The sequence below is a fragment of the Aquarana catesbeiana genome, linkage group LG02, assembly GCF_042186555.1.
Source record: "Aquarana catesbeiana isolate 2022-GZ linkage group LG02, ASM4218655v1, whole genome shotgun sequence".
NCBI classification, from domain to species: domain Eukaryota; kingdom Metazoa; phylum Chordata; class Amphibia; order Anura; family Ranidae; genus Aquarana; species Aquarana catesbeiana.
The window spans coordinates 96,012,367-96,026,137 of NC_133325.1; the positions used below are offsets into that span (position 1 = coordinate 96,012,367).

Below are 13,771 nucleotides of genomic sequence, written 5' to 3' on the forward strand. Positions count from 1 at the left end.
TCAGCAGCAGGAGAATTTATTTAGGGTTGATCAAAATAATGTCACCAGCACACCAAGAAACTTCCAATGCACTAATCCCAACACACAAGTTCCTGTAAAAAGTGGCTGTGCCTATAAGTGGGTGCTGAAGTGACCACCGGCTGGAGTCGTGTCAAGTCAGAGCAAAAGAATGTCACCAGCACACCAAGAATTTACTTTGGGTTGTTCTTTGGTGGTATGTTATGGTAGCAACAAGAAATATACAGCTCCACTTTTTTTTTTAAATATATATTTTTTACTATTTTGGGCCAGTTTTCCAAAAAAATCACACACAAGCAGGAGACCTCCATAACTATTTATTACCAAATTACACTTCCAGTGCACAGTATATTTGGCTTTAGTAAATTACCCTCATTATTATTATACAGGATTTATATAGTGCCAGCAGTTTGTGCAGCACTTTACAATGTTAGGGCAGACAGTACAGTTACAATTCAATACAGGAGGAATCAGAGGGCCTTGCTCATTAAAGCTTACAATCTAGAACAGGGATCCTCAAACTACAGCCCTCCAGCTGTTGCGGAACTACACATCCCATGAGGCATTGTAAAACTCTGACATTCACAGACATGGCTAGGCCTGATGGGAATTGTAGTGCTTGAACAACTGGAGGGCCATAGTTTGAAGACCCTTGATCTAGAATGATGATCCAGAAGCAGCAGGAAGAAGAACATCTGGAATAAGAACTCTGGAGGGAAAAGCTACTTGCACTTTCATTCTGGTCCTCATTTCATTCCATAAAGTATTTATTTTTTTATGTCTTTAGAGCACCTTTGGCATGCTAGGATGTGTTTTGTCATCCTTGTAGCATTTGGAAAAGAACATTTCTTCTGACAATATTTGAAAATGTCAGTTTTGCTCTCAGCAGAAATGTTTCCAAACTCCAGAGGTTGGTCTCACCATTTTACTGAGAGGAAGAAAAAAAAAAAAAAAACAGAAAATTGTATCATACTTACCGTAATTTTCCTTTCCTGGTGCCTATGCATGGCAGCATACCTGTGATAAGCTCCGCCCTGGACTCCTCCGCTCAGGATAGATAATACATTATTAAAAAAAAAAGACCACTCTACCCCCCCCTAGCATTCTCCTATTACATTGAATACTATGGGAGGGCATGTATGCTGCCATGGATAGGCACCAGGAAAGGAAAATTACGGTAAGTATGATACAATTTTCCTGGTGCATCCATGGCAGCATACCTGTGATAAAATGAATAGATAACAACAGGGTGGGTAATGCTCATAAGACAATTTTAAAAGGCAACACAAGAGCTGACTCAATCGCCCTTCTTCCAAATTCCACTGAAATGAGTGCCCTTGGGTCAATCCTGTAATGACGCACGAATGTGTTTGGGGATGACCACGTGGCTGCTTTGCAAAAGGTTTCCAGTGAAACGTTGGCCCTTGCCGCCCATGATGCAGAAACTGCCCTAGTTGAGTGGGCCTTCACCACCGGAGAATCCATCCCTCTAGCCCTATACACCTTTTGGATTAACTTGCAAATCCAGGAGGCGATTGTTCTTGGAGCGGTTTCCTTCCCCCTATTTTTGCCCCAAGGCAGAACGAACAATCTGTTCAATGCATTAAAAGGACTTGTGGCTTGTAGGTAGCATTTTAGAACTTTGGCAATGTCCAGTTCTTGCAGAGCGCCTGAGAGTGGATCCGTAAAAGTAGGTAGCGCCCAAGTTTCTGATCGAGAGGACCGAGAAGAAACTTTTGGGACAAAACCTTGTATTGTCCGTAGTTCCACTCGATCCGGGAAAAAAAGAAATGTGTTCATTTTCTGCCCCTAACGCTTGCAACTCTGAAGCCCTTTTTCCTGAGGTTACCGCAATTAAAAAGGCTGTCTTGAGCGTTAAGTTCCATAGTGAAGCAGTTTCTAGAGGAACAAAAGGATGAGACATCAGACAGTCCAGGATAAAGGGTAAGTCCCAAGCCGGAAAAGATCGTCTTACTGGAGGCCGAATCTTTTTAACTGCTCTGAAAAATTGGACGATGAGCGACTTTTGCCTATCTTTTTTGGGTAGCTGCCGAAATAGCTGCCACTTGAACCTTGAGTGAACTTAGACTGAGACCAAGGTCCAGGCCAGATTGTAAAAAATCCAAGAGGAGAGCAGTAGACGGATCTGTGGGGGCCGAACTCTTGCCTTCCATAACTAACTTGAATTTATTCCAGATCTTTGAAGACACATAATTTTGGAAGGTTTCCTGGCCTTCAAAAGAGTTGAAATGACACTAGAAGAGCATCCAAAAGACTGGAATCCTTCCCTTTCAACATCCAGACATGCAGATTCAGTTTGTGAGGGGCTGGATGCACGAATCTCCCTTGTGAGAGAAGTTGAGGTAGAATTGGAATCTTGAGAGGCCGACACGTACTGAGGGATATTGCCCAGGGAAACCATGGCCTCCTTGGCCAGTATGGTAGAATCGTTACCACCTTTACTGGTTCTTTCGACAATCTGAGCAGAAACCTCGAGATCATGGGCCTGGGAGGGAAGGCATATGCTATCTTGCAATTCCATGGACTCGAGAGGACATCCACTGCTTCCGCCTGAGGATGAAGTAGGCGAGAAAGAAATTGTGGTAGTTTGGCATTTATTGCCGAGGCAAACAGGTCTATCTCTGGAGGATTCTGTAGATTCAAGATCCAGTCGAAGACTGCCGGGTGAAGAGGCCATTCGTTGTCGTCTTGAAAATAACGAGACAGATGATCTGCCTCTTTGTTTAGATGGCCCAGCAGGTAGACCACCTTCAGATCCAGCAGATTCTTCTCTGCCCACAACATAATGGGCTATACTTCTCTCAGCAAAGGTATGCTGTGGGTCCCCCCCCACCTTTGAATATACGCCACTGCTGCCCTGTTGTCTAGGCGTATTAAGACCAACTTCTGTCGAAGATGATCTTTCAGATTCACCAGGGCTAGATAAACTGCTCTTAACTCTAAGATGTTGGAGACTATTCCCTATGTTGGGAAGTCCCATTTCCCCTGTATTGCAAGGTGATCGCAGTGTCCTCCCCAACCCAACGAGCTTGCATCGGTGGTTAGGATGGTCCAAGATGGGCATTGAAGAAGACAGGGTTTTGAGATTAGATCCTTTTTCGACCACCAGAGGAGACCTCTCCTCATGGATACTGAGATCAAGATCTGCTGGCATAGTGACTTCCTCTTCCACTGAGCCAGAAAGCCCACCTGAAAAATCCTCAGATGCCAATGAGCCCAGGGTAGCATCGGGATACAAGATGACATAGTCCCGTTTAGACTCATACAGTTTGATGCTGACAGGTGAGACAGTGTTCTTACATAGGACATCTTCTGGACAATAGCCGCCACTTTCTGGGGAGGAAGGCATACTGTTCCGGCTGAGGTGTCGAAAAGGGCGCCAAAATAGATCATTACCTGGGTTGGAGTCAGGAGACTTTTCTGAATTCACCAACCAACCAAACTTCTTCAGGGTAGACAGGAGAACCTCTCTGTGCTCCAGAAGTTGTGCTGGACTGGAGGCTAACAACAGGATATCGTCCAGGAAATGGAACACTCGCAACTCCCTTTCCCTGAGGGGTGCCAGAATTGCGATCAGTACTTTTGAGAATATCCTCGGGGACGTGCACAGGCCAAAGGGAAGGCACTGGAACTGGAGGTGCATGGGACCCACTGCCACTCTTAGATATTTCTGGAAGGCAGGCAGAATGGGAACATGAAAGCAGGCATCCTGGAGGTCCACCGAGACCATCCAGTCCCCCGGTTGGACCATCTGGATTATGGTGTGCAAAGACTCCATTTTGAAGGATTCTAGGTGAACGTAAAGATTTAACCTCTTCAAATCCACTACTGGTCTCCATTCTCCACTCTTTTTGGGGACAAGAAAGAGAGAATAGAAACCTGTGAATTTTTCTGAAGGCGGGACAGGAATTACCGCTTGCTACGTCTGTAGTAGGCGAAGATATCTTTGCAGAGCCTCCGCTTCTGAGAAGTAGGTAGTTTTGTTGGGACAAAAAGGTCTCGCGGAGGGTGATCTAGAAATGTCCAGAAATGTCTGAAACAGACAGTGGATACCACCCAGGGATCCTTGCATTGGCTGGACCAGACTTTGGCAAATTTCTTCAGCCTGGCCCCGACTGGGGGCAGCTGGAGTGGCTTTCTGTCAAAAGGAAAAGTCGCCTGGGTACTTCTCCAATTTTTTTTTTGGTATCTCTGCCTTGACGGAATTGAGAAAAGTTTCTGGTTTCTTGAAGACTGGAACTTAGAGGCGAAAACTCGAGAACGCCTAACCCTCCTGTCCTGGGAAGCAATCCCGATCTCATGCCTCCTCCCAACCGATGGCCTGTTTGACTGCGGAGACAAAAGTTTGTACTAGAGAGAAGCTGAAGCCTGAAGGCTCTGATTCCTCCACTGAATCCTCTCATTCGTCATTCTCCCCTGTTGGTCGGGGGAGGTGGCACTGATGCGGCCACTGCTGATGATGGGCCAGGCAGGGATGGCTCCAAAGGGTGCACTTGATCACTTGCTATGACCTGCGAGGGAGACGAGTCCATTAGCCAGGCTAATGAGTCTTTTACCACTTTCTTTATTAAATCCGTGACCTGCTGGACTTCAGCTCTTTCTTGATCAGCATAAACTAATCTGCAAAGATTGTCTGCAAGGTTATCTGGCAACGGGGTTGCACCACATGCTCGGCATTTTTTTGAACTTTCTCGTCTGGAAGGATTAGGCGACCGACGTCTTTTAGATGCCGACCTTCCATCAGAAGGGTGTTGGGAACTAGTCGACCGACTGTGACTGGAGCTTGGCTGGGACTGTCCACTGTGATGGCCGGAAGTCTTATTACAGTAGACATGTTTTGGCGTAAAGGCCTGAAACGAGAGTAACAGCGTAAGGCACTCTTTTGCTCAAAAAACAAATATAAAAACTAAAAGTTCTTTCCTTTATTTATTTTTTTTTCAATTAGGTGCGAGCCCTTACCTAAGAAAGGGAGGGTCTTGATCTGAGGGCAGCTGACTCATGACCATGGGGGCAAGCTAAGGGCAACAAGTAGCAGAGCAAACACTAGAGAAAGGGAAAGCTAAGAAGACAGCCTCTCCCCCCAATCGCAAAAGAAAACAATTCCCTCATTATAAAATTCCCCCTCTTCTCTTTTTTTTTTTTTTTACACATAATTTTAAGAAAAAACAACCCCCCCCCCCCCCCCCCATCTACTATTACACCTTACAGTTTCCAAAAACAAAGCGAGTACTGGAAGAGCACCCAAGAGGCTGGACCTGCTGGGGAAAGTCTAAGGCTACAATGAAAATACTGAGCCTTTAAAGTGTGCAAGGAGAGGCCGCCCCCCTGTCTGTAAGCCACCTCCCACACTTTTATCTAACTAAGGGCAAGCCTACATATATTTGCCCATAACGAAGATGGCACCGCGAGCGTCAGACGTCTGCGCCGAGCGACCGGGAACGCCGCCCGACCCATCGATAGCTACGCTGGAAGATAAAACCCGGAATACAGCAGCACGTTCACACCATATCGCTCAACAACCTGACAGGCACAGAAGGTGAAGGGACAGGACTAGAGCACAGACAGCATAGGCAGACATAAAAAGGTAAAAAAAAGGAAGCCCTTACCTGCCCCCACTGAGACTACCAGCTTAGCCATTATACGCAGAACTGTATGTTCCAAGTCAGGAAACGCTGCTGCCCCAAAAGACTCTGAGAAGGGGCTCCCCTCTTTTCAGCGCTGTTAGCTGCCCAAGACAGGGGACCGCGTCTGGGAGAGGCCTGAACCCAGGCGGAAACTACTCCAAGGCAGTGGTAAAGGACCCGCACTGACTATCTATCAGGTATGAGGGAAAAAAAGGAGAATGATTTTGGGGGGTAGAGTGGTCTTTTTTTATAATGTATTAACTATCCTGAGGGGAGAAGTCCGGGGAAGTCCGGGGCACTAAACACTATGCCACGATGGTAGGAAACATTATTAGGAATCATTTAAAGGTCATAAAGATAAACTAATTTGTCACACAAATGTCAACTCTTACCTGTCAATTAAGGCCTGACAGGACAGAAACTATCCATCTACTGTATCCCAATCACCCAACTGTAGGGGGTACAAGATGGAGCCTCTCTGCAGTGCCCCCTCGTGGCAGAAATGCACATTTCTCTTGTTTGAGAACTGCATTGAGAAGTACAGTTTTACTTGAACTGTATTCAAGGATTTGCTTGTCTTCAGCTGAGAGAACTTGCATTAATTTACACAGACTACATAAAGTTCCAGAAATCTTTTATTAAGGTGGTCATGTTATATTGTTTTTTTACCAAAAGAAAAGATGTAAAAAAAAAAAAAAAAAAAAAGTAAAAGAAAATTTTCCACATTTTGCTTTTCTATTTTTGAAAAAAAAAAAAAAAAATTCCAATTTTTCTGGGCCTTTACCTCTCTCCTCAGAAGTCAATGAAAAGAGGAAAATTGCAGAACTGATTTTCCTGAAGCCTCACTAAACAAGAAAGACTAAATGGTTTGCGATCACTATTGTACAATGCACTTAGTAATTTGCTTGTTGCATTGTTTTACTGAATAAGCCCTATTGTATGAATAAGAAGACCCTAGATACACTGATAATATCTGATGTACAGTAACAAAAAGGTTATAGACAAAACATTTTTCTAGAGAAGCATGATTTTTTTTTTTCCATTGTCCAGTTTTGAACAAAGTTAGTGCCAAGGTCAGATGTAAAATCCCCATAGACTTAGTTAATAAGACAAATTTAATGTACAAAAGGTGGTAACCCATAACAACTGATCAAGGTTCAGATTAAAACATCAGATCATTTGAAATGGGGATTCATTATGCTGATCTTCACACTGCCATAGTGACTAACCCAGAAATGCTGACAACATTTTATAGATGGACAGTGCTTCTCGCTATTAGTACAGCAAAAAAAAAAAAAAAATGAACAGTGCAATTCTCATTTAAATAGCAAATTTAGTTCAGGTGCTGATGTCAGGCACATCATTCACTAGTTTCCTTATACTTCTACAGCATGTCCTTGGAAATTACCACATTTTACCTGTATTTATGGGAGACAGAAATATACACAGGAAAGAATATAGTTGCTGCCATTGCTGACTCTGAACACATCTGAATGCAGAGATCACCATCCTGGTTCCAGGTCTTCTAGAGCAGACATAGCCATTACCTCAGGTGACCTGCTTCCACCTTTAAATTTGATGAACTGTCTGATTTGCTGTCACTTTATTTTCGAGTCGCACTACACATGAACTGTAAGCTTGGTTCTGCAAACCAACTGTCAAAACTAAAACTAGGTTAACCAGGCTCCAGGCCAAGCCACGTTTCCACCCTTAAACATCTAGCGATTTGGGATTATGGGCAGAATTGCAGCAATTTCAAAATGGTACTGCAATGCTGGAAAAATGCAGCACACTTTTTTGGGCGACAAGCTTTGTGCACCACGCTTTGGTGCCATTAACCACTTAAGGACTAGCCTCGTTTTGAGATTTGGGCGTTTACAAGTTGAAAACAGTTTTTTTTTTGCTATAAAATTACCTAGAACCCCCAAACATTATATAATTTTTTTTCTAACACCCTAGAGAATAAAAAAACCCATGTAATAGAAAAAAGCATGACAGGTCCTCTTAAATATGAGATCTGGGGTCAAAAAGACCTCAGATCTCATATTTGGACTTAAATGCAAAAAAAAAAAAAAATTGAAAAAAATGACAACAAAAAAATGGCCCTTTAAGACGTATGGGCAGAGCTTATGTTATGACGTCGCTTCCGCCCTCCTATGGTATGGAGACGGGTGGGGGCCATCTTCCCCTCACTCGTCTCCATACCACAGACATGACAGGACCCTATCGCCTCTGCCACTACCGATGGCTCCGGTGGAGGGTGCAGGAGAGCGGCGGGAGGGGGGGTGGCACCTCTCCCGCCGTCGAGAACGGTAATCTTGCGGTGAATCTGCCACAGAGACCACCATCATTGTAAACATGACCGGCTCCTGAAAAGATGGATACCTCGGTTGTGGCAGCAGCTGCTGCTGTTACCGAGATATCTATCTTCAAAGTGCCGACTTATATGTATAGAAGCCGGTCGGTAAGTGGTTAAAAACTAATGGCACCAAATTGCCAGCATTGCAATGCAATTTGGAATTGTGGTCCGAATTTCAGCAATTCTGCCGTGATCCCAAATTGCTAGATGTAAAACGGAGTCTAGGAGGTAGCCAGGTGCTGGATTGGCTCTACTACTGTCAGCATATAAATGTGATAGAAAGGAATACAACAGTGAGATGGCCAAAAATATTTGTTTCATAATGGCAAAATGGAACACACGAGCATGAAAGCCCCTATCTAACCACATTTCAGTAGTCTGTTCAATGAAAGGACTTCTCACATCATGACAGTTATCACTATGTAAGTGATGCATTTGTTTCATGGACATTTTGCTGGCACATTTCTACAAACAGACTCGTCCTTCGTAAATACCAGTCATGAATGTTGTTTCAGTGTAAAAACACCAATCATCGATCATATTCACAGCTGATTGCAGATTCAAAGTCCTATCATCCTAGCTATTGTTATAGCTTTCCTTGAGGTAGAACAATGCTGTCTCACCACAGATATATCCTAAGAAACATTTTCTTTGTTCATACACAGAAGCCATTAAATATTAATAAAGCAAATGTAAACAACTATATAGTAGGCACTCTTAAACCTGAATGATATCAGTGCACCAACATGTACATTAGGATATACAGTAAGGTTACTGAATATTATCATTCAGTAACCTCTCCTCCTTTTCTGGGAGAGCCTACAGCATCAAAAGCCAGACACTGTTCTAAGTACTGGAATGTTTGCTACAGATTGGATGATGGAGCAAATTTCAGTGCCATGTCTTGTAGAATCTGAAGAAACTTCTCTTCATCGTCTGTGGAGGATTGAGTCCAAGCCAGGGGTAAGTGGGTAGAAACAGGCTTACGATCTAAAAGAGAAAAAAAAAAAAAAAGTTAGGCTCATCACATGGGTATCCAATATGGGTGCAAGTAGAAATTATACTGTGTTCTAGGACAATCTGGATGTTAACCACTTGAATCTCCATTGCCATTTTTTCCATCAGTGGCTGGGAGCACAGCTATTCTTTTGGGTGGAACGCTGCTTTAAGACGGAAAATCTAAGGCTCCACAGAAAGTGAGAATTCTACCTTGGAAGAAGAGTCCACTTGGATGTTTGACTGCAGCAGGAGATATGGTGAGCCACACCACTGTGTCTGCTCCTTGTTCCTCAGTGCGTAATCTGGTCTTCATTTTTTCATAGAAGTCTGGCATTGATAACCGTACAGCTAAATAAAAAATTCCAGTCAGATATATCTTAAAGAACATACATGTACAAGAACAGTGACCTACTGTAGCCGTGTTAGTGGCAGAAGTAGTTGGAATTATATACAGTGTACACCAGGGGTATCGAATTAAAATTCATGGGAGGTCCGATTAGTAAAAACAATTTCCAACAGAGGTCCGAATTGCATTTTTGTGCGATGATTCTTTACATCACAGCCCAGGTGTGCAGGCACGATGGCCCATTCATTTGAATGGGCTGCTGTGCCTGCATTTTCTGCTGGGAAAAGGTCCTGGCACCTTTTTAAAAAAGCAGCCGCATGGAAACTGCATGGTGCTTTTGTACAATGCCAATTCCATGTGCGGGAAAACTGCACCTTGTATTTTAGTGAGTTTAAGAGTCAAATGGTACCCCTGCTTGTCCCTCTTCACATCTTCCACACCACAGCACTGTCCCCCCTTCACATATCATCCATGCAGCACTGCCCCTTTCACTTCCCCCGCACAGCACTGTCCCCCTTTTACATCACTACCCCCCACGCACACACACACACACACACACACACACACACACACACACACACACACACACACACACACACAGCACTGTCCCCCTTGACATATATTCCCCCACAGCGCTGTCTCCTTCATATATCCCCCCCCCCCCCAAAGCACTGCTCCTTGCACCCCCCCCAACAGCATTGCTCCCCTGTACATGACCCCCGCTCCCCATCCATTACCTTTCCTCCCTTCTCTCTCCTACCTTTCACAGAGCGGAGAGCAATGCTGAACTGCAGGCAGAGGCACAGCAGCACTGGATGGGGTGCGGAAGCTGCCAGGTAACTTTTCATATTAGCAAGCTGATGATTGGCTGCTAGGACTGCCTTCTAGCAGTCACTCACCTCCTGGTTAACGTGAAACGTTAATTAAGGAAACTGCCTCTCTCCATGCAGTGCTGGTCCTGCCCACACTCCAGAATTGTACCGCTGTCCGCCCCTACTCTGCCAAGGACAGCAGTGGAGGCTGGGGACAAAAGCAGCAGCTAAATGGCACGATCACGGCAGTCCGGAAAGAGCAGTAGATCGGGCCGGACATTTAGTGATATGCCCGGTGTACACACATCAAGAAAGCTGATAAGAGTCTCTATACCAATGCCTGCCCCAATTATTGAAAATAAAAGTTACAGATCAGTCATTTACCTGGTGTGTCTGCCCAGCCTGGGTGCATGACAGAAAAGTGAATCTTTGGGTATGCTTTGGCCCACTGCTCAGTCAATATCACTTGCTGCCTCTGTAGTAAATGATAAAAAAAAAAAATATATATATATATATATATATATAATAAAACCTTATATTAGATATTATTGAGAAGAATAATTCAACTGCATATTAATTCATTATTTGCACAGATGTAATTTTCAGCACTTTTTGTATGAAACGTCACCATTACATCTGCACTATGGGCGGCAGTAGGGGCGACTTGGAGGAGTTGTTTTTATGCAGTTAAAGCTTAAAAAAAAAAAAAAAAAAAAAACACCCCACACACCACACACTGAATCAGGTAGGCCCAGGGCCAGATTTACATTTCAGGAGCCTGTAGGCAGAGAATTCTGAAGTTCCCCTCCAACCCCCCCCCCCCCAAAAATAGCACTAACACGCTCACCCCTGATGCATAAATTCCTCCCAGCACATATACTTGCCCCCTCCAATCCCACCTTGCAGCTCAAATTTCCCACAAATCATCCCTCCTAGCACACATACTCTTTCCTTCAAAATTCCCCCTCCAACCCTAAAATCGCTCCCCCAAATTCCCCCTCCCAATACAAATCTTCTCCTCCCCATTCAAATCCTCTCCTAGTACAAACCTTCTCTCCCAAATCCCCTTTCCTAGCACAAATGCTATACCAAATCCTATCCAAATCAAGCAGCGTACTGTGCGATCTAAGAGGGTCCTGTGTAATCCACTGTAATCTGGAGAAGCGCTTCACTGACAGGAGGCAGGAAGAGCACAGAAAGCCGACATTTCCTCCCAGCTCTCTTCTTGCTGACAATTCTGTCAGGACTTGCAGGCGTGGGTACAATGTTCATGGGGGGCTGGCCTGGTGCAGCCCAGCACCCCTCTAGATCCAGCCATGTACAGATGGGCACCCCTCCTGGAAGGGCAGCTCTAGGCATGTGCCTAATGGGAAATCCAGCCCTGGGTAGGTCACTACACAGCTATTGCTAGATGTATAAACAGGTTACGCAATGTATAGTCAACCTTAAAGCAGAACTTCAGTCATTTTTTCATCTTTCCAGCTATTAAATCTTCTACCCTGGTTTTAACTTTGGACAGTAAAACATTTTTTTTTCTGCCAGTAAGCACTGGGGTGACCAGACTGTACCTTATACAGCCCACTTCCTGTTTGTTGTCTGGTAAAAAGCCTAGGCTTATGACATCATGCACAGCTCTTTCTCGTGAGAGTTTGTTGGGAAGAGGGGTGCGAGTCATAAGAGGGCCAATGAGGTGTGCCTCTGTGTGTCCAGGAAGTGAACAGGCAGCAGCTTTTCAGCTGCCCACAGTTAAAATGGTTGCAGCCAGACTCAGTGGAGGGAGATTTCTGCAGCATATTTGGCAAATACAGAATCACAGTATATATAAAATAATATGCAAAGTGGTTGGAGGGAAGCTTCAGAATGGCAAAGATGTTTTTATTACAAAATTATGCAGACTGCAGTTCCTCTTTAAGAAGAGAGAGAAAAAAAAAAAAAAAGTAATGAAATCACACAGACAAAGCATTTTCTCTGCTAATCAGGTGGCATCTGCCATTTCCAACGAAACTACGCTACAGATCAAGCAAATCATTTTATGTAATTAAAGTAAAAACAAAAAACACACGTAGATTTTTTTTTTTTTTTAAATGGAGAGAACAGACCTTATTCTGTGCGTACACCATTGTTCCATCAAATGTGCCCTTTTCAAACTGCAAGTTAGACACGTCCAGTTTTTGAACCAGCATACCACCCGAAGAGACTGTCACCTGGAATAATATCACAATCATTCACATGGCTGACACACTGCCAATTCCTCTACTCACTGCCAAGCCTGAGATCCATTCCACACACTGAAGGCGGATAAAGAATTTTCCTGGAGGCTTGTGGAAACATGCATTATAGGAGGAGATCAAAAAAGCATCTTGCTCACTAATAAAGACAAATACATATTGGATTTCCCCATTGTTTCTGGGTGATAGATCATTTGTATGCATGATAAGAGCAAGAGAGTGAAGGAGTGCGGACACTCTACTTATAACGGTAAGATACATCACTGTAGCTGAAAGCAATTGATGGAGCCCTTCCAAGCATGAAATTAGAAGGCAATATATGCAGCATAAAGTCAAGAAAGTCCGCTTTAAATGCACAGACACAGGAAAGGTAAAATTGCCACAATACTTACCACCCTGGCACCCTCTTCATTCTCTAGTACAGGCAACAACGCTCTAGTGAGAATATAGGTACCTAAGGGCAGGAAGAAAATATTTAAGCTTTCATTTTCAGCTCCAGTGTTGCACAAAAGCCACTTTCATGCCATGCTCCTATAGGTCTTGCAGTAGGCACTGAAAGCAAACACTATTCTAAATTAGCATAAAAGCTCTACAACCCTAAAATTACCTAAAACGAGTTCACATACAAATGTAGGGACTGCATTTATCATAAGAAGACAGTTATGTCTTATGATAAAATGCCAATGCATAGAAAAGGGTCTACTCTAGACCTGGATCCAAAGGTTGTACAACATAAACATTAATACAGTTGGGTCAGACCAGGCAGACAGCAAGCTTCCAGCATTCTCTGCTACATAAAATCATTTATATGAAAACTCACCTTAACCGAGTCATAGGACTAGTCACATCAGAATGTGAATTTGACCCTCTAACACTGGGCCCTGTCCACTGGGTGGACATGGAAAGTACGGCCTAGTAGTGGTTAGGTTTGTTGCACATGATCTTTCTGGCCTTCTAACACAAGAAGGAGAATGCCAAATGATGCACGCCTTCTGTACTTTTAAATAGTAAATTGCTCCCATCTCCAGCAGGATTGCGCAACAAACCTCATGTCTATGGGCTGCCACCTGACCACCTGTTTTTTTTTTTATGACTGGCGAAAAGAACCTGTCCCAATCACCATTGCTCCCTCCTTAGATAAGCAGTGCAGGCAGCATGTGTCTGTGCTGCTCTTCTCCTTCACCTTACCCAAAAGGACCAAAAGCAAACCAAGATAGGATACCTGTGGGTACACTTCACATATATGATATTACATACCGTGCACAAAGAATCATGTACGCAGCAGTTTATGAGTAACATGCATACACAATTCCTTTTTCTGCAGTTCTTTTATAGAAGTTTGGTATGGACTGTAAATAGTAAAA

The 13,771-nt window shown here is 43.9% G+C and overlaps 1 protein-coding gene across 1 annotated transcript in view; it reads right to left on the reverse strand.

The window, feature by feature from the left end:
• Positions 1-315: 315 nt before the first annotated feature.
• The window catches only part of DHRS12 (dehydrogenase/reductase 12), a 36,305-nt gene continuing 22,849 nt past the window's right edge, over positions 316-13,771 (reverse strand). Inside the window, exons 6-10 of the mRNA XM_073613244.1 lie at positions 12,800-12,861; positions 12,279-12,383; positions 10,564-10,654; positions 9,232-9,369; positions 316-9,012 (exon numbers count right to left, since the gene is read on the reverse strand). Of these exons, the coding sequence (XP_073469345.1) occupies positions 8,888-9,012; positions 9,232-9,369; positions 10,564-10,654; positions 12,279-12,383; positions 12,800-12,861 (521 nt within the window). The 3' untranslated portion in view covers positions 316-8,887. The remainder of the gene's footprint in view (positions 9,013-9,231; positions 9,370-10,563; positions 10,655-12,278; positions 12,384-12,799; positions 12,862-13,771) is intronic.